We start from the raw sequence: 25,869 nt of genomic DNA on the forward strand, positions 1-25,869 counted from the left end.
ATCATTTACTGTATTTTAAGGTGTTACAAAACAATTACTATTAATACAATATAAATGATATATTAAAGAAGTAAATGTGTTTATTTTACAGAATATGATGATGTGGAGGAGAAATCTCAGAAAGACAGGGACCATGTGACTGAGACACGCCCCCAAAGGCCTTTTCTCAGGAAATTACATTTCAACTTTTATAAACACAAAAAATGATTTTATTTTACTTCCAATAATTTCATTCATTCTGAACCATGTTCATTTTCTCACCTTGTTATTAGCAAATAGATTAGGGAGAGTTAAATCACCTCCATTATTACTGAACCAAATGTTTCCAGCTTTCCTTTTACAACACATTTAGTGCTATAAGTCATAGTGAGCTTAAATATCACTGACACACCACACCTCATTTATCTCACCAGTTTATTCCATCAAAATGGCCATAATGTTCATTTCAATCTTTTGGTGAAACATCTGATCTTATCATTCATGTCTAACTGAAACTTGGGAATCTGTTATTCAGTGTTTTTAGAAATGAGTTAATTACATTCCACTTGTCAGATGAAAACTTTACATATGTTAAAAATTATTACAAGCCAGAAATATGCAACTGTCTGAAATAGATAAAGATTTTTCATTCATTATGCTCAGGTAATGTTTTATATTTTAAGATCTAATTCAATATTCTATGTTTTCTATGTTGATTTTCTATATGGCTATATGGAATTAGAAAGTGTTGATTAATTTTTCACAACAACACGGCTCTGATAATAGTTAAAATCTTATCATTCATGTCTAACTGAAACTTGTGATTCTGTTATTAAGTGTTTCAGAAATGAGCCAGAATAAAACTTATTACAAATATTAAAATGTTAATATATATATATATATATATATATATATATATATATTCAATTCATTATATATATATATCACACCTGAATTATAGTAAAATAATTTTCCTTTTAGTTATTTAATAGTTACGACTGCCACATAAATGATTCTAATAAATGATTCATTTGAATATTTTATTTTTCCTACAGTTCTTCCTACAGTCCTTCTCATTATGTAAGCCCATAATAAACTGATTTAAAACATGTTATATAACAAAGAATAGTGTATAATCATTTTTGTTGACATTACTAATAGATGTTTATTTAACATTTATAGAAAGAGTCTCGAGTTTCAGTTCTTTGTAACAGTTATTTATTATTATTTCAGCAGCTGCAGTTAAAGTAATCCTGAAAGTCGGGGTGTTGCAGCCCCATCAGCAGCCTTACTTCCTGCCTCCTTGTATAGAATGAGAAATGGACAAGGAATTTAAATATTTTGTCTAAATAAACAATATGCAAGCAAATGCAACCTTTTTATCCATAGTAAGTAAATATTGTGCCTTATTCTGAGCGCTGTATTCACCTTTTTCACTATTTTATTACATATTGTTTACTTAAACAATTGATTAAATAAAAGTGCTTTTATAATATAATGTGATTATGTGGTTTGTGGCTCTTGTAGTGATAAAACTGTGGTCAGTGTCAGGCAATAAAAATAAATAAATATTTATATATTTATACTCTATACTCACGGGTAGCCGCAAACGAGACCATATCACACCGATTTTACGCTCTGCACTGGCTGCCAGTCCGATATCAAATTGATTATAGAATTCAAATCTATGTTAAAAATTTAAATAAAAAATTTAATTAATTTTCCTGCTTCTATCCTTGTTCATTTTTATTTTTTTTCCTCTATCTTTGGACAGTATTTTGGCAAATTAAGGTTGAATTTAATTATACGATTAAATTTAATTTAATTTAATTTAATTTAATTTAATTTAATTTAATTTAATTTAATTTTATTTAATTTTATTTAATTCTAATTAAATTTGCTTTAGAAATAAAATTGAATTGAATTGAATTGAATATATTAATCAGAAGGTTGTGATTTCAAATCCCAGCACCAGCCTGAGCGCGACCTCCACTGCATACTAAAAACTTCAGATTATTGAATAAATGTAAATGCGCGTACACACACACACACACACACACACACAGAGACACACACACACACACACACACACGTGTAGCGTTTCTCTCTCCCTCTCTGATATACAGATTCTTAGACATACACACAGATATAAAGTGTTTATCTGGACACCCAGTTACTGCAATGGTTTATGTGGACTCACCCTTCCTAACATTCCATGAATGAAATTCCTGTCAGAAACACATACACTTACACACAGACATGCAAGAACTAAGATGGCAGCAAAGATAGCGGATTTGCACTCTCTGAAACTTAACTCACCCTTCCTAACATTCCATGAATAACATGGCCACATAAGAACTAAAAGGTGGTACAGATAGCAGATTTTCATTCTAGGAAACTGGTATTTTGTCCATTATCTTTATAATACTACAATTTACTACTTTAGTGCAAATGTGCAAAATGTATGTGAACATATCAGCCATCAGAAAATTACAAACATGGGAACAAGCAGACATAAAAACTATTCAGTTTTATTATTATTATTATTATTATTATTATTATTATTATTATACAGCATCCTGACAGCACCCTTAGCAGGTCACTTGAAAAAAAAAAACTTTTCACGAAGCAGAATTCTCAGTTTGGAAATGCTTCACTGCCATCTTGTGGATATAGAATTTTAATATTCTTTATAAATGTATAATTAAATAGTCATTAAAAATGATTAATGTTTATTATCCTGAAAAACAGAGTAAATGTGTGTTTAATTAAACAAAATATCATTGGAAAATTAAGTAGAAATTCTCAAGTGAAAATTCTTCAAGGTAGTCAAAATTTCCTAATATTGCTAAATTTTTAATAAATTATTAATAAATACCGTTATGCACTTGAGTAGAGCTACATTTGGCCCCATTTTGCTGTCTAATTATTTTTAGTGTTCTTTTTTTGGATGGGCCTAAATCTCTGTGTGTGGCTGCTGTCAGTGTGTTTGAGTTGCTATTCCAGTTGCAGAGGGAGGTGTTCAGGCCCAGCAGGCTCAGTTTTTCGATCAGATGCTGAGGAATGATTGTGTTAAATGCTGAAATGAAATCTATGCACAACATTTGTACGTATGCTTTTTGTCCAGATGTGTAAGGGCCAGGTGGAAGGTGGTGGTAATAGCATCATCTGTGTAATGGTTGGGGCAATACAAAAACTGCAGGGTAGCAGTAGGGCCTTGATATGGTCCCACCATCTCTCAGGGCACAAGAGAGATTCTTCTCTCTTTTGGCACCAAGGAATGACCTTTCCCTAGAGGTCTGAACAGGCGAGTCACTGACTGTCTTCAAATGACAACTGAAGACCTCATCCTGAAATAATGAAACTAGTGCTTAATTATTTCTTCCCCTTTGTTTATATATTTATTTAAAATTAAACTATATTTCCTCTGAACACATTTTTTAGATTGATGCTTTCCTTTGTCTGTGTCTGTGAGCCAGAATAAATGTATTCATTCATTTAAAGCACTTTTGTATATTGCTCTGTATGTAACGGGGTATTTAATCCGTTAGGTAGGGGAAAATGAATCGCTGCTGTCCGGGATGCTTGGACAACGAAAGGATCTTGGTCCCCGCTCCCCAAGCTGTTTAGTTCCTATACGCACTAATGTGTGTATGTGGTTTCTTACCTTATTGTGTTAGAACACTACTGATTGACAAGGGTAGGCTTCAGGTGTGAAAATGTCACACGGTGGCTCCCTGAAGTGACACTGCATATGGGAAACACTATACTATAATACAGTCTAATATGCTCCTCCCTCCCCAGATCGAATAAGGTAAGAGAGACGCCCCTACTCCCTGACAGCTCTCAGCAAAAAGGTACAATGAAAATAAGGATAAAAGAAATCAAATAATATTTATTCCACTCTATTCAGATTAAGCCAATTAAGTAAAGGTAATAATAACAATACTGATAAAAGAATTTCTACAGTGTGGTAATGCTCTTCAAATCAATACAATCACATCAGCAGAGGAAAGAAAATGGGTTTCACTTGCAAAGTAATCTTGTTTCCTTATGAAACTAAAAGAAAATAAAACAGTTGCACTTTTCACATTCTTAACCCTCTTGAGACAAATTATCACGGCTTCAAATGATCAACTCCGAACATCAGTTATTTAAAAAAAAACAAAGCATACACGGTGAAATCTCAGTTCAGAACGAGAAAGGATTCTGAAACATCCTCAAAAGGTCTACTCACAGTTTAAAGACTATCAGTTCAGGCATCAAGGGAAAAAAAAGAAAAACTGAGGAAAAGTCCAGTCAGCCAGACGATGGCTTGGAGTGCTCTTGCCCAAACATAGAGTGCGCTGAAATCAACTGAAGATGGCGTGGTTGCACCCAAGTTGGTGGTCCACTCGATTGTGAATTAATCTAACTAAATTCGATCCCCTCAACTTTGTGAAAAGGTCAGAGTATTTCCAAAAAAACAAGTTTAGACTGGAGATGAACCAGATCAAGATGTCACTTGGATGGCAGGGTAGCAAAACCATCTATGAAGTGGAATCGTTTAGAAGTTACGTCTTTGCACCAACGGCATCTTATTGCGGACTCGGTCTCGCACCCCCCGACACGTGCAGAGAAACTCAAATACACTAAAAAAACTTCTGTTAAAGCGTTAGTTCTTGGTGTGCTTCCAATAAAACACAGAGCGCGCAGGGTACTGCGAAGAAATATGCAACAAGTCTCTTCGGGTAACGATAATCAAACGAGGTTTTGACTTTAAACGAGCTCCCAGCTTTGGTGGCCTTTACGATATGTCAGTGCGCCATACTAACAGCTAATGATTGCCTGTTGAAATAATTTACACATCCGTTACATGTATAAAGGCATCTGACAAATGCCAAAAATGTAAATGTATGATATGCACATTCCCTGAGTGCTCTGTCAGGAATGTTGTCTGGTCCAGCGACGGCTAACTCTGTGTAGAAATTTCCTCACATCAGCTGTGGTTAGACAAAGCACCTGGTCATTAGGAGGAGGGGTGGTCTTCCTCACTGCCACGTACTGTGTCAGAAGAACAGAAGTCATTCAGTGCAACTGTCAGGTGGTGTTGTCCTGTAGTTAGCTGTCCTGTGGAATCTCTGGGCATGTGCGTGCTTTGCCTCTCTAATGGGTCTGACCCTTTCTTTTGGCTGACTTTTCTCTAGTTCTGAAGGCAAAGTCTAATTCAAATAAAAAACTTTACACAGTATGACATGTAGTGAAATGCTTTTAATGACAGTCTTTGTTACATAAAAATAGAGACAGAAAAAATAAAAACAGGAATGGAATTAGTGAGAGAAGAAAAAAATGATCAAATAAAGTAGAAAATAAAGTGACAATTGCAATAAAGTGATAATGAGCTTAATTATGGGGAAATAAATAGTCAAAATTTGCATACAGCATATGAAAAAGAGTTGTATGTTAATATGGATTAAATGAATCTGATTGTTATTATGTTAATATGATTAAATGATATACTATTATTATATATTGTTATAAAGTGAAGAATGTGCATGTAGTGCAATTTCCAAATTTGCCTGTTGAGAAAAAGTCCAATCTCTAGGTATTCTGAGCTGAGTTGAGTGCCCACATGGCCTGTGGGAAGAAGCTCCTCCTCTTTCTATCTGTGTTTACCTTTAAGGACAGAAAGCTGACCACAACAAAAAAAAGAGTCCATTTTTGGAATGTTTCAGTTCCTTCCCATCTTCCTGACTTTGGTCCAGCACAACCTGCTGTATACAGTTGTAAGTGGCCACACTGTCATAAGTGTACAGTGAGTACAACAGGGGGTAAGAACACAACCCTGGGGGGCTCCAGTGCTGAGGGCAAGTAAGACAGGTTTGCCCACCTGTACTGCTTATCTGTATGTCAGGAATTTTGAGACTCCTTGACAAAGGGACAGACTTGGACCTCCAACTTGGTGTTGAGTATGGAGGGAGTTATGGTATTAAACACTGTAGTTAAACAACATTTTGACATAATTCCATTTTCTTCTGTCCAGGTGGCTTAGGACTGTGTTAAGGAGGTATGCAATAGCATCCTCGAGAAAGCAGATGGGATGGTACATAAACTGAAATGGGTCCAGTGTGTTATTCAGTGAAGAATTGATCAAGTCTCTTACTAGTCTCTTGAACAACTTCATCACAACGGAGATCAGGGCTACCAGGCGATAGTCATTGAGGCGGGCAGGCTGTGGTTTCTTTGTGACAAGAACAATGACTGCTTAAAGCACATGGGGATTATAGATGGTTCCAGGAAGAGGTTGAATATCTCCATGAAGACAGGCACTAGCTTGTCAGAGCAGGCCTTCTGGACCCGACCCGTGATGCCATCTGGTCCTGCTGACTTCCAGGTATTCACTCTCCAGAATGTCTTCCTCACGTCATGCTCCGATCAGATGAGTGTGTTTTCTGATCCGGCACCCTAGTGCTGTAAGCTGTAGTCTTGAGGCGAGCGCAAAAGTGTCAAAAGTGTCGCTCATCTGCAAGAAAACGTCCACATTCACTGTTCTGAAGGATGGTGTTTTGTAATCCTTGATCGTTCTTCGTCCCTGCCACAGGTTTCTAGAGACACTGTGTATTGAAACTGATTCAAGTTTCTCTTTCACCATTCGGCACACTCTGTAGGATGCAGCCTTGTTTTAAACGATGTTCCGATGGCAAGCCCTGCTTTAAAGCTAGTGGAGCGGGATCTCAGGGTATCACATAGTTTCATCGAGCCATATCTTTTATGTATTTTCTTACTTAAACAATTTATTAAATAAAAGTGCTTTTATAATATAATGAGATAATGTGATATGAGTGAGTGGCTCTTGTAGTGATGAATCTGGGGTCAGTGTCATTAAAGAAGTCAGTAGTAAAAATAAATAAATATCTCTATACTGATCAAAAGGTTGTGAGTTCAAATCCCAGCACCAGCCCGAGCTCAACCTCCAGTGTATACTAAAAGCTTCAGATTAATGAATAAATGCAAATGTGCACACACACACACACACACACACACACACACACACACACACACACACAGAGAGAAAGAGAGAGCTGCTCTCTTTCTCACTCTCTCTCTCTCTTTCTCACTCTGATGTACAGATTCTTAGACATTCACACAGGTATAAAGTATTTAGCTGGAAACTCATTTACTTCCATGGTTCATGTGGACTCACCCTTCCTAACATTCCATGAATGAAATTCCTGTCAGAAACACACACTAAGAACTAAGAAGGCAGCACAGATTTGCACTTCCTGAAACTTCAGGAATCAGGCAGACATAAAACTATTCAGGAGTTGTGTTTGTATTTTTCATAACCTATATAATTACTAATATTTGTAACTTTGCAATATTAACAGTTTGATCTTAATAATAATAATAATAATAATAATAATAATAATAATAATAATAATACAGCAGCATCCTAACAGCACCCTCAGCAGGTCAGATTAAAAAAAAACATTTCATGAAATAGAAATCTCAGTTTGGAAATACTTTACTGCCATCTAGTGGATGCAAAATTTAAATGTTCTCAATAAAAATTATTATTGAATACTAACTTAAAATGATTAATGTTCATAATACTAAAATCCCGAGTAAATGTGTGTACCTAAAAAAAATTTATAATTATAAGGTAAATGTTTCAAATTCTTTAATATAGTCACAATTTTTTCGAACATTACTTAAAATGATTAATAAATAAATTTATGCTCATGAGAAGAGCTTTGTACACTTGGTGCCTTCTTGTTTGGTATTTTGTTTTAATTTAATTTTTCTTTTCTTTCTTATTATTAGGTGTTTTTGTTTTGATTGTCTAACATATTCACCTTGGTTTATCTATCATAACACAGCTTTTAAATGATTCTCCTGTACATATCTTTTGTTTCTGATTATATTGTTCTTGTTGTTGATTATTATTTATTCGTTTGTTTTGTTCACTTTTGTATTATTGTGGGCAGAGTATTGATGCTTCATAGCTGTACACCTCCATGTTGAGGCTATGGATTTTGATGAGGGGCTGGTCAAAGAAGATCTGTTCGTTCTTTTGTCTGCGCAAGTTCATAATACTGATGTGTACAGAGGTATTAGCGAGCTGCAGAATGTTCACCCCGATGGACTGTTTATAATCGCCGGAGATTTCAATCATGCAAATCTCAGAACAGTGTTCCCTAAATTCCATCAGTATGTGGACTTTGCTACGAGAGGGACGAACACGCTGGATGTTGTTTACACAAATATTCCCAGCGCGTATCGTGTGGAGCCCCGCCCCCACTTCAGCTACTCGGACCACATCTCTGTTATGTATACAGACCACTCGTCAGACCGCTCTAAACCGGTTCTGAAACAGGTTAAAACCTGGCCAGCAGGAGCCATCTCTGCTCTTCAGGACTGTTTTGAGTGCACTGACTGGGACATGTTTAGGGAGGCTGCAACCAACTGCGACTCTATTGACTTGGAGGACTACACGGCATCAGTGACCGCAAGTGCATCGAAGACGTGACCGTCTCCAAGACCATCACCACACGCTCCAACCAGATGGCGTGGATGACTGCAAAAGTGTGTGCTCTCCTGAAGTCAAGAGACTCCGACTTCAGAGCAGGGGACAGGGCGGCCTTAAAAACAGCGAGGGCCAAACTGTCCCGATCGATCAGAGAGGCGAAGCGTGCACACGCCCAGAGAATCCACGGCCACTTCCAGAACAGCAGAGACTCCCAGCGCATGTGGCAGGGCATTCAGGCGATCACCAACTACAGAACAACTCCACCTGCCTGTGACAGTGATGCCTCCCTTCCAGATGCTCTGAACAACTTCTACGTTCAGTTTGAGGCGCAGAACAACAGCGAGGAAGACCATCCCTCCTCCTAATGACCAGGTGCTCTGACTCACCACGGCTGACGTGAGAAGAACTCTATGCAGAGTTAACCCACAGAAGTCTGCTGGACAAGACAACATTCCTGGCAGAGTTCTCAGGGAGTGTGCAGAGCAGCTAGCACATGCCTCAAGACAACGAACATCGTCCCTGTGCCTAAGAAGTCTACTGTTTCCTGCCTCAATGATTATCATCCCATCGAACTTGCACCAATCGTGATGAAATGCTTCAACTTTATATACTGGGTTAAGATTTTGTATAAAAGCCCTACAGCTCAGGTATTAACTAATAATGCTTTGTCTGGCCCCTTTATTCTTCAAAGAGAGACAAGGCAAAGTTGCCCTCTTTCTCCTTTTTTATTTGTGATGACCGTACAGCCCCTTGCTCAGTGCATTCGTTCTGATTCTTCTATTCATGGCTTCAACACTTTAAATACAGTCAATAAAATATCTTTATATGCAGATGATATCCTGCTACATATTACTAAACTCCATGTGAGTTTGCCAGTTATTGTGAATACTATTAATGCCCTTGGTAAGTTTCCAGTGTTTAAAGTTAATTTAAATAAAAGTGAGCTAATGCCCATTGGACTAAAAGACTGGTCGTTGATCCAGTCAAATACATTTAAAGTTTTAAAGGAAAAATTTATTTATCTGACCTGTCCAGGGTGTATCCCTGCCTTTCGCCCTATGTGCGATGTGATAGGCTCGAGCAGACACCCGTGACCCTAATTAGGAATAAACGGGTATAGACAATGAATGAATGAATTTATATCTCGGAATTGTAGTTACCAATAAATACTCTTTGTTCTTAACGGCCAACTTTACACGTGAGTGTGATTGGCTGTCTCTCTCTCTCTCTGTCTGTCTCTCTGTAGGGGGCTGAGTGAGGAGATACACTTCTCTCAGTCTCTCTGGGTGAGTGGAGGTGAACACATCGTGTACAGTGAGGAGGGAGATGGAAATCTGTCTGACTTTTATTCTTCTCTCATCCACACTCACACTCACAGCAGCTGGTAAGTTCACACTGATTATTCACACCAAAACATCACACACTTCTCACTTTAACAGTAGGGACGAGTTTTAATCAGGAAATGTCAGAAATTTTCCTGGACTGATTGTAACTTTATAAACAGTGAAAGTGTTTATAAAGAACTTGGTGTGATTATTGACTCTGGTCTTTGGTTTGAAGCTCATGTAGATAATATCACTCGGGTAGCCTTCTTTTATCTCAGAAATATCACTAAGATAAGAAATATGATGTCACTTCATGATGCAGAAAAACTAGTTCATGCTTTTGTTACCTCTAGGTTGGATTATTGTAATGCCTTACTGTCTGGATGTTCCAGTAGGAGCAGAAACAAGCTCCAGTTAGTCCAGAATGCAGCAGCTAGAGTTCTAACTAGAACCAGAAGATATGAACACATCACTTCTATTTTATCCACACTACATTGGCTCCCAGTCAAATTTCACATTGATTATAAAATTCTGTTACTAACCTATAAAGCACTAAATAGTCTCGCACCACAGTACCTGAGTTATATTTTAGTCTTTAATGATCCGCCACGCCTACTCCGATCAAAGGGTGCTGGTTACTTGGTAGTACCTCAAGTAGCAAAGGCTACAGCAGGGGGCGGAGCTTTCTCTTTCAAAGCCCCACAGTTATGGAACAGCCTTCCAATTAGTGTTGGGGATTCAGACACAGTCTCAATGTTTAAGTCTAGGCTGAAGACACATTTGTTTAGTCGAGCTTTTAATGTATAGTTTTCTTAGGTAAAGGAGCAGATCTGGAAGGTTCATGGGCATAGAGTGTTTGGTGTACTGGGATGTTTGTCGCATTACCACTCTCACATGGTCACTCAGGTTTGCTGACTGTGAAGTGACTGGACATTTCATGTCTCAGGAAGTCCTCATGTCTGTCACCTTCCTCCTCTCCCTTTAGTGATGATGTCATAGCTAATCCTGCCTGAGTCCTGCCCCTGCCTGCACTATACACACAATCTACATCGTCTTTAACCATCACATGATCAGAATCATACTTAATGTCTTTCTCTTTCTCTCTCTGTCTTTCTCTGTCGAGCTATACACCCCACTCCTGAGCTCCCAGTGTTTGCCAGTTTCCAGTGTGACCACTGCCCTACCCCTGGTCGGAGTCTCACCGCTTGGTGGTGCCCACTGATGCTGTGGATGGATCTGTGTGGAGCAGGAGACAGCCATGGACAGAGCCACTTGGGGACACCATCACAGATCCATCATTTCATCTGTCAGTTTGTGACAGCAAGGAATTCCTCATGGGCCATTGATTGCTGTTGTAGAAAGGACATTAATCAGTTACAGTTACATTATTTACTGTCCAGTGTCACCCAAATGAGGATGGGTTCCCTTCTGAGCCTGGTTCCTCTCAAGGTTTCTTCCTCATATCGTCCCAGGGAGTTTTTCCTTGACACCATCACTACAGGCTTCTCATTAGGGATAAAATAAATTAAGTTTAATGATTAAATTTAATAATTTATTTTTATTTCTAGTTATTTAGTTATTTTTTATTTTCATTTTTTCCCTCTCCTTTCTCCATTTATCTTCTTTTGTAAAGATGCTTTGAGACAATGTTCATTGTAATAGGTGCTATACAAAATAAATTGAATTGAATTAGCCGCAGTTGTTAACTGATGACATAAACCGACTTCACATTAAACCATGAGGTCAGAATGTGATGGAGCTGTTTGTACAGAGTCTCTGCTTTTATTTCATTTAGGTGATCCAGGAAGAGTCGACCCACCAGAGGACTACGATGATGCCGTCACTGCTGGACCGATCCCTGATCACGTGGATGGTGTGGTTCTGTTTTGGGATTTGTTTTAGAAAGCAGTATAAATTAAACACACACACTGTGAATAAGTTTGTTTATTGGTTTGTGTGTAGTGACGTTTTTTACATGTGTACGATGTCATTTTGCATTGTGTCATCAAATACACAGTGTAGAAACTGCCACTTCACTAAACTTTAAATATCTTTAAATATCTGTGTTTTGGTGTAGAGGATGAAGCTGAGAATTATGATGACGCCATTACAGCTGATCAGAAGTCAGTTATACTGACAGGTATGATAATAATGGGACAGTATTGCATCCACAAGCATCCAAATGATCATTAATGACATTAATGTGGATTTAATAGCTTTTATCTCTACGTTCTGACAGAGGACGTGTCCGAGAACTATGATGATGCAGTTACCACTGAAACAAACCCAAACATCATCACAGGTCAGTTTTTTAATGTATAAATGTTTACCTTAATTACATCTTTGTACACACTGTTGAATTCTGCATTCTGATTGGTCAATAAGTGTTAATTAATTTTCTGGTACAGCTCTGACAGTACTGCAGATGTAAATAACAGGTTTATATTAATGATCCAATACATAATGGTTCCTATAGTAATATCACATTCACAGGATCTTAAATTGTGGATTAATTCATTTTTAAAAATCTGTTTTTGACATGGTGAAGTTTTCTGTAAGAAAGTTATTTTCATTGTCTTCAGATAAAAAAACAAAGCTCTTGTAGTTCATTCATCTGCAGGGGGAGCACAGACACACACAAACAACAGGGTTGGTTCAAAAACAGTGGAAGCAAATTTATTACTTTTAGGACTTTTAAAGGAGAGAAGTGCACAGGGTAATTAGGGAGATGAAGAAGAGTTAATGGAGGCAGTGGAAGGGCCAGAAAAAGAGACAGAGAGAGAGAAGAAAAAGAAAAAAAAGGATAGCGAAGAAGACTTCGTAACTTGTGAAGTAGAATTGGAGGTGGTGTTCAGGAGGTTAGCTGGCAGAGGGTTGGCAGTCCTGGCGTTGTGGTGAGGAGCATGGACAATGAGTGTTTCTCAGTGATTCAGCCAGGGGAGGTAATCTGGGTGTGTGCAGTGTTGTCCTTGCTTACAGGCTACCTGAACACGGGCTATTAGTTCTGGCTGCATGAGCCACCTCTGTGCGCTCTCTGTCTCATCTGGCTGGCTACCCTTCACTCAGAGGGTGAGTGAAGCCAGCAGAGCCTCTGATTGGCCCGCTGGTGCTGCTCCAAATCCACCCTTTTCCCATGCTAAACAGCACTGTCCACGGTTCTAAGGTAGTGCTGATTGATGCTGGTCCTGGTGCTGAAGTAGCCATAACTGGTGCTGTCCGTGGTGCTGAAGTAGCCATAACTGGTGCTGTCTGTGGTGCTGAAGTAGCATTTTCTCTTCAGAACTCTCAAGGGAGTTGTGTGAGGAGCTCCAGCCTTAGGAGGAGGGATGGTCTTCCTTGCTGTTACGTTGTTCTGTGCCTCAAACCGAGCGTAGAAGTCATTCAGCACGTCTGGAAGGGAGGGGTCACTGTCACAGGCAGGTGATGTTGTCCTGTAGTTGGTGATCGCCTGAATGCCCTGCCACATGCGCCAGGAGTCACCGCTGTCCTGGAAGTGGCCGTGGATTCTCTGGGCATGTGTGCACTTCGCCTCTCTGATGGCTCGGGACAGTTTGGCCCTTGCTGTTTTTAAGGCCGCCTTGTCCCCTGCTCTGAAGGTGGAGTCTCTCGACTTCAGGAGAGCATGCACTTTTGCAGTCATCCACAGCTTCTGGTTGGAGCATGTGGTGATGGTCTTGGAGACAGTCATGTCATTGATGCACATGCCGATGTAGCCGGTCACTTATGCCGTGTACTCCTCCAAGTCGAAAACATAATTTATTGTGAGTAAAAATCAACGTAACTAACATATGACTGTGTGTCTGTCTGTGTGTGTGTGTGTGTGTGTGTGTGTGTGTGTGTGTGTGTGTGTGTGTGTGTGTGTGAGAACGAGAGAGAGAGAGAGAGAGAGAGAGAGAGTCTTTTCATAAACATTAGTTTAAATAAAATCTCTCTCTCTCTCAGACAGTGTGAGGTTGGTGAATGGTGGAAGTCGCTGTTCTGGGAGAGTGGAGGTTCTTCAGGATGGTCAGTGGGGAACAGTGTGTGGTCGTAACTGGGATGAGGTCGATGCTGCAGTGGTGTGTAGAGAGCTGCGCTGTGGGGAGGCTGTAAACGCACCACAATATGGTCACTTTGGACCAGGATCAGGTCCAATCTGGATGGTTGGTGTGAACTGTAGAGGATCAGAGTCGACACTGAAGGACTGTGGGTCATGGGGGAGAGGGGAGAGTTACTGTAATCATGGTAATGATGCTGGAGTCACCTGCTCAGGTAAACTTCTGTATTTAAAACAAACACTGGGATTAGTTATGTTATTTGTTAATTATTATGACTGAATTAATGGATTTAAATTATACAAATAAATAAACTTTATTAAAGTTTTGATTTTATTTAAACATTTTGGAACAATATTTTATAACATTTAAATGATTTCTTGATATTCTGTCTTATTGAAAATTTACACAATATTTACACAATTAAATAAAACACAGGTCAGACTTTGAGACTCACTGCTGGTCCTCACCGGTGCTCTGGGAGAGTGGAGGTGTTTCATGGAGGTTCCTGGTCCACAGTGTGTGATGCTGACTTTGACCAGCAGGATGCAGAGGTTGTGTGTCGAGAGCTGGACTGTGGGATTCCTGTGGAGGTTCTGGGATCAGCTGCTTTTGGACGAGGGGAGGGTCAGGTGTGGACAGAGGAGCTTCAGTGTAGAGGAACTGAATCTGACATTACCTTCTGTCTAACATCATCTTCACTCAAACACTCACACTGTTCCCATGACAACGATGTGGGATTAATATGTTCTGGTTAAGTATCATGATGTAACTTCTGTTTAAATAGAGACCACATAGCTGTCCATCAAACTTTAAGGTTCCTGTGTTAATGTTCCTCTTTCACTGAGCTCTCGGCTGTTTGTTCAGGTCACACAGAGGCGCGGCTGGTGAACGGACCGGACTCCTGTTCTGGTCGAGTGGAGCTCCAGTACCTCTTGCCTTGTACTTCATCCTACGATTCATTCAGAACTCTCTCTCTCTCTCTCTCTCTCTCTGTATCTCTGCCCCCCCTCCCCCCCCCCTCTGTGTCTCTCTCTCTCTCTCTCTCTCTCTCTCTCTCTCCCACTCACTGTACCTTTCATAAGAATTCTTTACTTCCTGAAGGAGGACCCTCTCTAATGAGGAAAGACTTTCTCATATTGGTTCATATAAGGTGTTCCCTCAGTAGTTCTTTGGGTACGTAGGGATTTTTACTTCCTGTAAGGGTTCTCCTTGGTTAAACACTCTCTTGTAGGGTTCTACACAGAACCTCTAAGGTGAATTCTCACAGCAACAAGCCAATAAATCTAATAATTCTACATCCTATTCTCAGATCACAAGACCCTTCAGCGGATAGTGAGGACCCCACACACCCCTCACACACACTCTTACACACCACACACACCCCTCACACACACTCTTACACACCACACACACCCCTCACACACACTCTTACACACCACACACACCCCTCACACACACTCTTACACACCCCACACACCCCTCACACACACTCTTACACACCCCACACACCCCTCACACACACTCTTACACACCCCACACACCCCTCACACACACTCTTACACACCCTACACACCCCTCACACACACTCTTACACACCCCACACACCCCTCACACACACTCTTACACACCCTACACACCCCTCACACACACTCTTACACACCCCACACACCCCTCACACATACTCTTACACACCCTACACACCCCTCACACACACTCTTACACACCCCACACACCCCTCACACACACTCTTACACACCCCACACACCCCTCACACACACTCTTACACACCCCACACACCCCTCACACACACTCTTACACACCCTACACACCCCTCACACACACTCTTACACACCCCACACACCCCTCACACACACTCTTACACACCCTACACACCCCTCACACACACTCTTACACACCAAACACACCCCTCACACACACTCTTACACACCCCACACACCCCTCACACACACTCTTACACACCCCACACACCCCTCACACACACTCGAACACCCCCCCCCACACACACACCCCTCACACACACTCTTACACACCCCACACACCCCTCACACACAATCTTACACACCCCTCACACACACTCGAACACCCCCCCCACACACCCCTCACACACACTCTTACACACCCCACACACCCCTCACACACAATCTTACACACCCCTCACACACACTCGAACACCCCACCCACACCCCTCACACACACTCTTACACACACCCCACACCCCTCACACACACTCTTACACACCCCACACACCCCTCACACACACTCTTACACACCCCACACACCCCTCACACACACTCTTACACACCCCACACACCCCTCACACACACTCTTACACACCCCGCACACCCCTCACACACACTCTTACACACCACACACACCCCTCACACACACTCTTACACACCCCACACACCCCTCAAACACACTCTTACACACCCCACACACCCCTCACACACACTCTTACACACCCCACACACCCCTCACACACACTCTTACACACCCCACACACCCCTCACACACACTCTTATACACTCCACACACCCCTCACACACACTCTTACACACCCCACACACCCCTCACACACACTCTTCACCCTCTTGTCATCTGGAAAGAGGTACCGAAGCATTCGGACCCACACAACCAGACTGTGTAACAGTTTCTTTCCTCAAGCCATCACACAAAGAGTGTCACTGAGTGTTAATGTCTACACTGCTGTCTAAATGTTATTTCTCTTTATATATATTATGATTTATTTTTTATCAATCTAAAAGACTTTCATATCTTTCAGCTTTTACACCTTCAAAACTCTGAATGTTCTCTAAAGGCCAGTTATCTAAAACTAATCTCTTTGTTTACTTTTCTTTTTTATTTATTTGTTTCTTTATTTTATTTTATTTATTTATTTATTTATTTATTTATTTTTTACCTTTTATTTATTTAACCTTTTTGTAACAGTTTTAAAATGTATAATCTATATTTACTGTATAAATTTTATTTATTAGTGTTTACTTTACCCTCAGTGTGTTTGTGTGTTTAATGATGAAGAGGTCAGTAGCGTAGAGTAATCGTCCAAACACCGTTAGTCACTGTGTAATGAATGACATTTCAGCACACACACACACACACACACACACACACACGCACACACACACACACACACACACACACGTTTCCTCCATCTGCTCTGATGTATCATTCAGTAAACTATAAACAGTGTGTGGACTCGGCAGTACGACGCTCACAGTGAAACAGAGACACTGAGTGAAGGAACAATACAGTATTGTGTATATAGGATACACAGCAGTATCCTAACAGCGCCCTCAGCAGGTCAGTTGAGAGAAAACATTTCACAGAAACAGAAATCTCAGATTGGAAATGCTTTACTGCCATCTTGTGGCAGAAATTTTAATGTTCTTAATAAAAAATTATAATTTAATGGTTATTTAAAATGATTAATGTTTATTATCCTGAAACTCAGAGTCAGTGTCAGTGTACCTAAAATACATTTCTAATTGGAAATTAAATGGTAAAAATTCTTGAATATAGTCAATATTCAGCTCCTGCTGCTGCCCCAGTTCTGAACTGTTCTGTCTTTTACTTTTTATTTCTTTTCTGTACTTTCTTTCTTTTCTTTTTCTACAGTGTTTTCTGTAAACAGTGCAGCACGGTGCAGCAGTGCAGATTTTTTAGCCTATTATTCTTTGTTATCATTGCTTTTGATGCACTTTTATCATGATGGATTCCTGTCCTACCGAGGATGGGTCAGGGCTCCACTGTTTACACCAGGGTTCAGCTGATGAGCCTTCCTGACCCCCTATTATTTGCCCATAGAGTTTTCCTGTATCATTATCATCCTGAGAAACCCCTGAAACAAATTCAATCATCATCACAGCTCAGTTTTTTATATTTTATAAATGTTTACTTTAAACGTTAATACAATAAAATTCAAGCCTCATGGCTTAATTACCTCTTTGTACACACTGTTGAATTTTACATTCTCATTGGTCAATTTTCTATAACAGCAGCTTTGACAGTACTGCAGATGTAAATAACAGGTTTATGTGGATGATCCAGGACATTGTGGTTATTATAATAACAACACATTCACAAGATCCTGAATTGTGAAATAATTTATTTTTTAAAAATCTGTGTTTTTGACATTGTAAAGTTTCCTGTTAGAAAGTTTCATTGTTTTCAGATTAAAAACATATTTCTTGTAGTGCATTTGTCTGCAGGGGAACACAGACACACAAACAAAAAACAGGGTGAACAAATGTATTACTTTTAGGAATTTTCACAGGGGAATTAGGGTGATGAGGAAGAGGTAAGGGAGGCAGTGGAAGGGCCAGAGAGAGAGAGAGAGAGAGAGAGAGAGAGAGAGAGAGAGACTGAAAGAAGAAAAAGGAAAAAAAAAAAAGAACGGACGACAAATGTTTTTCAGTGGTTCATCCAGGTGAGGTCCTCTGGGGGTGTGCAGGTGAGTTCCTCTGGGTGTGTGCAGGTGAGGTCCTCTGGGTGTGTGCAGGTGAGGTCCTCTGGGTGTGTGCAGGTGAGGTCCTCTGGGTGTGTGCAGGTGAGGTCCTCTGGGTGTGTGCAGGAGAGGTCCTCTGGGTGTGTGCAGGTGAGGTCCTCTGGGTGTGTGCAGTGTTGTCCTGTCCAATAATCATGATGTCTAATCAGCATCTTGATATCCCACACCTGTGAGGTGGATGAATTATCTCAGCAAAGAGGAAGTGCTCACTAACACAGATTTAGACAGATTTGTGAACAATATTTGAGAGAAATAGGTCTTTTGTGTACATAGAAAAAGTCTTAGATCTTTGAGTTCGGCTCATGAAAAATGGGGGAAAAACAAAAGTGTTGCGTTTATAATTTTGTTCAGTGTAGATAATCAATAAATATTACTAAATATTAAATCTTAATTAATAATACTATTAAAGAATTAAATTAAAAATAAGTAAATAAATAATTAATAGAAATAAGAAATAAATATAACATGAATGATGCGTGCAATTATTTGAAAACAGTAGAATGTGATATGCAAATATGTTACATGTAGTAACAGTAAAGAATGTGTAAACAGAGTGGAATGTGATGTACCATATGTACAGGTGTGTTACATGTAGTAACAGTAAAGAATGTGTAAACAGAGTGGAATGTGATGTACCATATGTACAGGTGTGTTACATGTAGTAACAGTAAAGAATGTGTAAACAGAGTGGAATGTGATGTACCATATGTACAGGTGTGTTACATGTAGTAACAGTAAAGAATGTGTAAACAGAGTGGAATGTGATGTACCATATGTACAGGTGTGTTACATGTAGTAACAGTAAAGTGCAGAATGACAGACTGGAAGGTTGTGAGTTTGAGTCCCAGGATCATCAAGCTGCCACTGCTTGGCCCTTGAGCAAGGCCCTTAACCCTTAAATGTTCATTTGTATAAAATGAAATAGAAATGTAAGTCCTTTTGTATTAGGGTGTCTGCTAAATACCATGAATGTAAATGTAAGGTGTGTTACATGTAGTAAAGTGCAGTGTTCAGAATGTCAGTGTAGAAACTGAGTCTTTATAGACTCCTAATGGATCTGTGTGGCAGTCATCAGACTGTGGAAGTACTTTCCTGATGGCACAGGCTGAACAGACCGTTAATGGGGTGGATGGAGTCTTTAATGATTTCAACAGATCTGGTATTACATGGTTTATGCCAGATATATGGAACTGTCTTAAATATATAAACAGCTTTCTTTCAATATTCTCAGGGTTTTATAAAATATGGATTTCCTCCATGGCTCCTCATAATATATATAGAAGGAATAGGAAGATGTTTTACATTGTGAAAGCTACAAGCTGTGAACATGTGGCATGTGCTTTTAGATCACACCTGAATGATAGTAATGTAATTAGTAATAGTAATGTAAGTCTTGGTTAATTTTCTTAATCAAGCACCATGGCTCTGATAATATTTACAACTGCACCATTAGTTTAGATTAGTTTATATTTATGTCCTTGTTCTAAAACGTTATCTGTTAGAAAGTCTGCAGTAGGACCTGTTTTCTGTAGTAGACTTGTTTCCTGCACGACCTAATTTAGTGTAACACACAACAGAGCTGTACTACAGGTGTTCCATTATGCGTGTGTGTAGTGTTCTGTGTGATGCGTTCCTGTGTTGCACGTGACTGTACATTATCTGTACATATGTTTAATGCCTATTGTTTATGTTTTCATGTTCCTAGACATATATTTCAATCACCAGTTGTTTCTTTTCTCTGCCGCTATGAACCGCTAGCTAGCGTTAGCATTAGCCTCGGTGCGCGAGTAGCACTAGCTTGTTAATTCCAACTGTTTATTACAATCTAGCTACTTATTTTGATAATAGTTCATATTTTGTGGACACGTCTGTGGATGATATACTGTTCATATGCCACTTTAAACATTTGTTTACACTTTATTCATTGTTATATTGTTCTATTCCTTTCATTCCTTTAGACCATAAACACAGATCACTATATGATCAGACCTCCACAAAACCAAACCCCCTGTTATTCATGTGAACTGGAAGACTGTTCACTAAACCCGTCTTTGTGAAGAGCGCCTTCCTCCATTGCCTTGATTCTCTAACCGGAATCTCATCCATATTCGGTCCCCTCAACCAGTGTTATTATATTTGTAGTGAGGCTTCATGACATTATCTTTCCTACAGTAACATCTTTCACAGGGACTTGTATAGTGGAAGCTACTCATTATCTAAACCTAAAATAAACTGATTTAAAACATGTGTCTATATAACAGAGAATAGTGTATAATCATGGAGGATGATGTTTTCTGATAGGAGATGTTTATTTAACATTTATGGAAAGAGTCTCTAGTGTGAGTTTTTTGTAACAGACATTATTTTATCAGCTGCAGTTAAAGTAATCCTGAAAGTCGGGGTGTTTCAGCTCCATCAGCAGCCCTACTTCCTGTCTCCTTGTATATAAAGGGTAATGACAAGAACTTTTTATCCAAATAAACAAAATGCAAGCAAATGCAACTTTTTCCTTTTCACAGTGAGTAAATATTGTGCCTTATGCCCAGCTTTATTCAGCTTTTTCATTGTTTTTGTATTTGTTTTAAAATAAAAGTACTTTTATAATGTAATGTGATGATGTGATTTGAGTGAGTTGTTCTTGTAGTGATGAATCTGTGGTCAGTGTCATTATAGAACTTCTCAGGCAGTAAAAATAAATAAATATTTATATACTGGTAAGAAGGTTGTGAGTTCAAATCCCAGCACCACCTTCAGCTCCACCCTAAACCCTGGACAACTCCCCTGTATAATATAATGATATGTAATTAATGAACAAATGCAAATACATACACACACACACACACACACACACACACACACACACAGCTGTTCTCTTTTCCTCTCTGATGAACAGATTCTTAGACATACACACAGATATAAAGTGTTTATCTGGACACCCAGTTACTGCCATGGTTTATGTGGACTCACCCTTCCTAACATTCCATGAATGAAATTCCTGTCAGAAATGCACACACACACACACACACACTCACACACACACACACACACACACACACACTCACACACACACAGACACAAGCAAGAACTAAGATGGCAGATGATTTGCACTCTCTAAAACAAATTTTTCCCTTTATCTTTATATTATACTGTTTAGCACAAATGTGTGACCATATCAGACGTCAGGAAATTACCAACATCAGAACAGGCAGGAATAAAGGAAAAAAAACTATTCAGGTGTTGTGTTTGTATTTTTAATAACCTCTTATAACCTTAATAATAATAATAATAATAATAATAATAATAATAATAATAATAATAATAATGATAATAATAATAATAATAATAATAATGATAATAATAATTCAGCAGCATCCTAACAGCGCCCTCAGCAGGTCAGTTGAGAGAAAACATTTCATGAAACACAAATCTCAGTTTGTAAATGCTTTACTGCCATCTAGTGGATGCATAAAAATTGAATAGTAATTTTAAATTATTAATGTTTATAATCCTAAAACCCAGAGTAAATGTGTACATAAAATAAATATCAAACTTGAAGGTAAATGTTAAAAAACTCTTGAAATGTATTTATTTGTTTGTTTTGACCACTGTTATATTATTCTGGTTGAGTATTAATGCTTGAGAGCTGTACAGGTCTATGTTGGTGCCACAGATTTTGATGGGGGGCTGGTGGAAGAGGATTTGTTCTTTGTTCTGCACTAGTTCATGATACTGATGTGATGTTCGACACTGTGGCTTTGAAGCTTGTACTGAAAAAAATGAAACAGCTCACACTGAAACCCTGTACCTGAGCTTGTTTAATTTTCCCATAACCATGAGATCTGTGAGGTCAGAATCTTCATTTCCACACACAACAACTTGACTACTTCATATTCTGGTTCAATAACAGTGTTTATCCCTTGCTCATGTTTCGAGTGTCATTCCCTTCACTAGTGAATAGAGACAGTGCTTTTGAATGATGGGTATAGAACCAGTAGAGGGGGTAAACACCGACCCAAGGGCTCAGCGTCCCTCGTCCTGTTTCTTTGTCAAGTTCAAATCAAATGAATGCAATCATGAGATTTATTAGGATCAGTGGATTAAAATATAAGATATAGGGATTAGGTGAGAAATATAGAATTAATTCTCTTCACACTCCATCACACCCTTACAAAAATAACCTACAGGAATCCTGCAGGAGTTTCATTTTTTTCTGCAGGATATCTGCTGGTATCCTGTAGGAATGATGAAATCCTCACATTGACAATATATGCAGGAAATTCCTACAGGTTTTAGAACGGATCCTTCAGTACAACAGAAACATCCAGCACACAAGCACAAGTGAAAAATCCTGCAGGATTGCTGTGAACCTCAGGCAGAAAAAAAATCCAAAAAGGAAAGTAGTTTTCTTTTTTTCCTTTTTTTCAGAAAAGAAATGCTTTAGAAAAGTAAAGAAATGTGAAGACTGTGATTTGATTAGTCTGTGTTTTACAGAATGACTTCACACATAAAAAGATGCTTGTTTTCGCCACCTACTGGTGTAACAGTTTAATTTACATTAAGCACAGGTATATGAATCTTTTTATAGAAAATATTTGATTCACTGAGATTCACGCGCTTCTGTGGTGGTTTCAAAGATTGATAAATAAGTGGGAAAAGTGGTGAATAAATTCTATTCAAGTAGCACTGAATTTGGGGCAGGAGAATGTGGTTTTTGAATGCATTTTGTAGTGTGATCTGTGGCGATTGGTTTTCTCTGCTCAGCCACAGTGATGCATTGGTTGATTGTTTTTCCTTGGGGGGTTTCACCTGTTTGGAAAGGGGGGAGTGTGCTTCTCAGAAAATACAGAGACTCTGATTGTAAAGCAGCAGCTCCGTGTTTTGGGTTTTATCCACTATTCACATCTCCCCTCATCAGGTATTAAATGCATGCAAATGTAATAAGAATACATTCTTAATGCCTGGAAGTTTTGAGGAATGCAAATGTTATCCTTTAAAGGGTGAATATGTTGTTTTCGGATGTATAAAAGTTTGAAATGAGCTCAGCCTGTGCACCATGCGTGCTAATCACCCACTCTATGCTAACGATGGAGACAACGTGTTCAGGGATTATGAGGTAATGTATTTAAGGCGAAATACAAATATAACATTTTTGTGAAAAATGTAACAACAATGGTTTATCAATTACAAATGTGTGTTCTGAAAGTTGTTGATTAAACTGAGTTTCATAGACATTCCTGTTAAGATTTATACACAAAACGCCTGTAACAGTCCATTAAGTTGAGCATATGTAGGGCAGTACACTGTGTTGTCCACAGGATGGCGCTATGACACTGTTGGAACAGATTTAAGTGCCTTTAGCATTGTTTGAGCCTCTTGATGTACCGTAGTGTTGATACGTGTGTAGTGCGCCATATTTTCTTCAGTCCATGTTATCAATGCTATAGTTAAGTCATGTTCACGGCAGTGAAAATCAAAATGTAAATATTTTTGTTGTTATCGCACTAAAGTTCAGTTTAATGACATGTTTTGTGTTCTAAACTGTTAAAGACCTAAATACAGGGGAATGTGAAGAGCTAAAATGTTTTGCTTTTCCTTTTGAATGTGGATAATGCAAAGCCACACTATATTGCCATAAGTATTCGCTCACCCATCCAAATAATCAGAATCAGGTGTTCCAATCACTTCCATGGCCACAGGTGTATAAAATCAAGCACCTAGGCATGCAGACTGTTTTTACAAACATTTGTGAAAGAATGGGTCGCTCTCAGGAGCTCAGTGAATTCCAGCGTGGAACTGTGATAGGATGCCACCTGTGCAACAAATCCAGTCGTGAAATTTCCTCGCTCCTAAATATTCCACAGTCAACTGTCAGCTGTATTATAAGAACGTGGAAGTGTTTGGGAACGACAGCAACTCGGCCACGAAGTGGTAGGCCACGTAAACTGACGGAGCGGGGTCAGCGGATGCTGAGGCGCATAGTGCGAAGAGGTCGCCAACTTTCTGCAGAGTCAATCACTACAGACCTCCAAACTTCATATGGCCTTCAGATGAGCTCAAGAACAGTGCGCAGAGAGCTTCATGGAATGGGTTTCCATGGCCGAGCAGCTGCATCCAAGCCATACATCACCAAGTGCAATGCAAAGCGTCGGATGCAGTGGTGTAAAGCACGCCGCCACTGGACTCTAGAGCAGTGGAGACGCGTTCTCTGGAGGGACGAATCGCGCTTCTCCATCTGGCAATCTGATGGACGAGTCTGGGTTTGGCGGTTGCCAGGAGAACGGTACTTGTCTGACTGCATTGTGCCAAGTGTAAAGTTTGGTGGAGGGGGGATTATGGTGTGGGGTTGTTTTTCAGGAGCTGGGCTTGGCCCCTTAGTTCCAGTGAAAGGAACTCTGAATGCTTCAGCATACCAAGACATTTTGGACAATTCCATGCTCCCAACTTTGTGGGAACAGTTTGGAGCTGGCCCCTTCCTCTTCCAACATGACTGTGCACCAGTGACCAAAGCAAGGTCCATAAAGACATGGATGACAGAGTCTGGTGTGGATGAACTTGACTGGCCTGCACAGAGTCCTGACCTCAACCCCATAGAACACCTTTGGGATGAATTAGAGCGGAGACTGAGAGCCAGACCTTCTCGTCCAACATCAGTGTGTGACCTCACAAATGCGCTTCTGGAAGAATGGTCAAAAATTCCCATAAACACACTCCTAAACCTTGTGGACAGCCTTCCCAGAAGAGTTGAAGCTGTTATAGCTGCAAAGGGTGGACCGACGTCATATTGAACCCTATGGATTAGGAATGGGATGTCACTTAAGTTCATATGCGAGTCAAGGCAGGTGAGCGAATACTTTTGGCAATATAGTGTATGCTTAGATGCGTTCGTTCAGCCCACATGGGAATTGAAAAATCCAAACAGCGTGCTAGAGACATTATCTTTTGGCCTGGCATGTCCAGACAGATTGCTAGTATAGTTGAACAGTGTTCCATTTGTCTTAAAGCTACAGCTCAAAACTGTCAGTGGAAAAGGTGTTCATGCTAGACGCGAACAACGGCAGCTGTACCAAAAAAGTATTACAACAGGTCAGCAAGACCACTTACACCATTACAGATTGGAGACCATGTCTGAATTCAAGATTCAGAGTGTTGGAAACCTGCGGTGGTCATAAATCCCGCTGACACTTTCAGATCCTACCACATATGCACTGCAGAAGGCCAAGTTTTCCGAATGAATCATTGCCTCCTTCTGCAAGATAAAGCACAGCCCGTCAATGCTGAGTCCAGAATGTCTTCGAGCACTCCACACACAGTGCCACTGGATCACACCAAACAGACAGACATGAATGATACTGCTACTCCACACTATGTCACCAGATCAGGACGAGAAGTGAAACCCCGAGTCGTCCTTGATCTATAATTGTAAAGGGTGTAGGCGGATCGCTGCCCTAAGAAAAAAAATGAAAAATTGTCATG

General features: G+C 39.7%; 2 protein-coding genes across 2 annotated transcripts in view; both read left to right on the forward strand.

Moving 5' to 3' along the window:
- LOC131369939 (antigen WC1.1-like) overlaps window positions 1-831 on the forward strand; it is a 14,093-nt gene extending 13,262 nt beyond the window's left edge. Inside the window, exon 16 of the mRNA XM_058416811.1 lies at window positions 92-831. Within this exon, the coding sequence (XP_058272794.1) occupies window positions 92-207 (116 nt within the window). The 3' untranslated portion in view covers window positions 208-831. The remainder of the gene's footprint in view (window positions 1-91) is intronic.
- Window positions 832-11,550: 10,719 nt separating this feature from the next.
- LOC131369940 (scavenger receptor cysteine-rich type 1 protein M130-like) overlaps window positions 11,551-25,869 on the forward strand; it is a gene marked incomplete at its 3' end in the record, with an annotated part of 30,230 nt that continues 15,911 nt past the window's right edge. Inside the window, exons 1-3 of the mRNA XM_058416813.1 lie at window positions 11,551-11,686; window positions 11,891-11,953; window positions 14,286-14,600. Coding sequence (XP_058272796.1) covers window positions 11,551-11,686; window positions 11,891-11,953; window positions 14,286-14,600 — 514 coding nt within the window. The remainder of the gene's footprint in view (window positions 11,687-11,890; window positions 11,954-14,285; window positions 14,601-25,869) is intronic.

This window comes from Hemibagrus wyckioides, linkage group LG19 (genome assembly GCF_019097595.1).
Source record: "Hemibagrus wyckioides isolate EC202008001 linkage group LG19, SWU_Hwy_1.0, whole genome shotgun sequence".
Classification (NCBI taxonomy): domain Eukaryota; kingdom Metazoa; phylum Chordata; class Actinopteri; order Siluriformes; family Bagridae; genus Hemibagrus; species Hemibagrus wyckioides.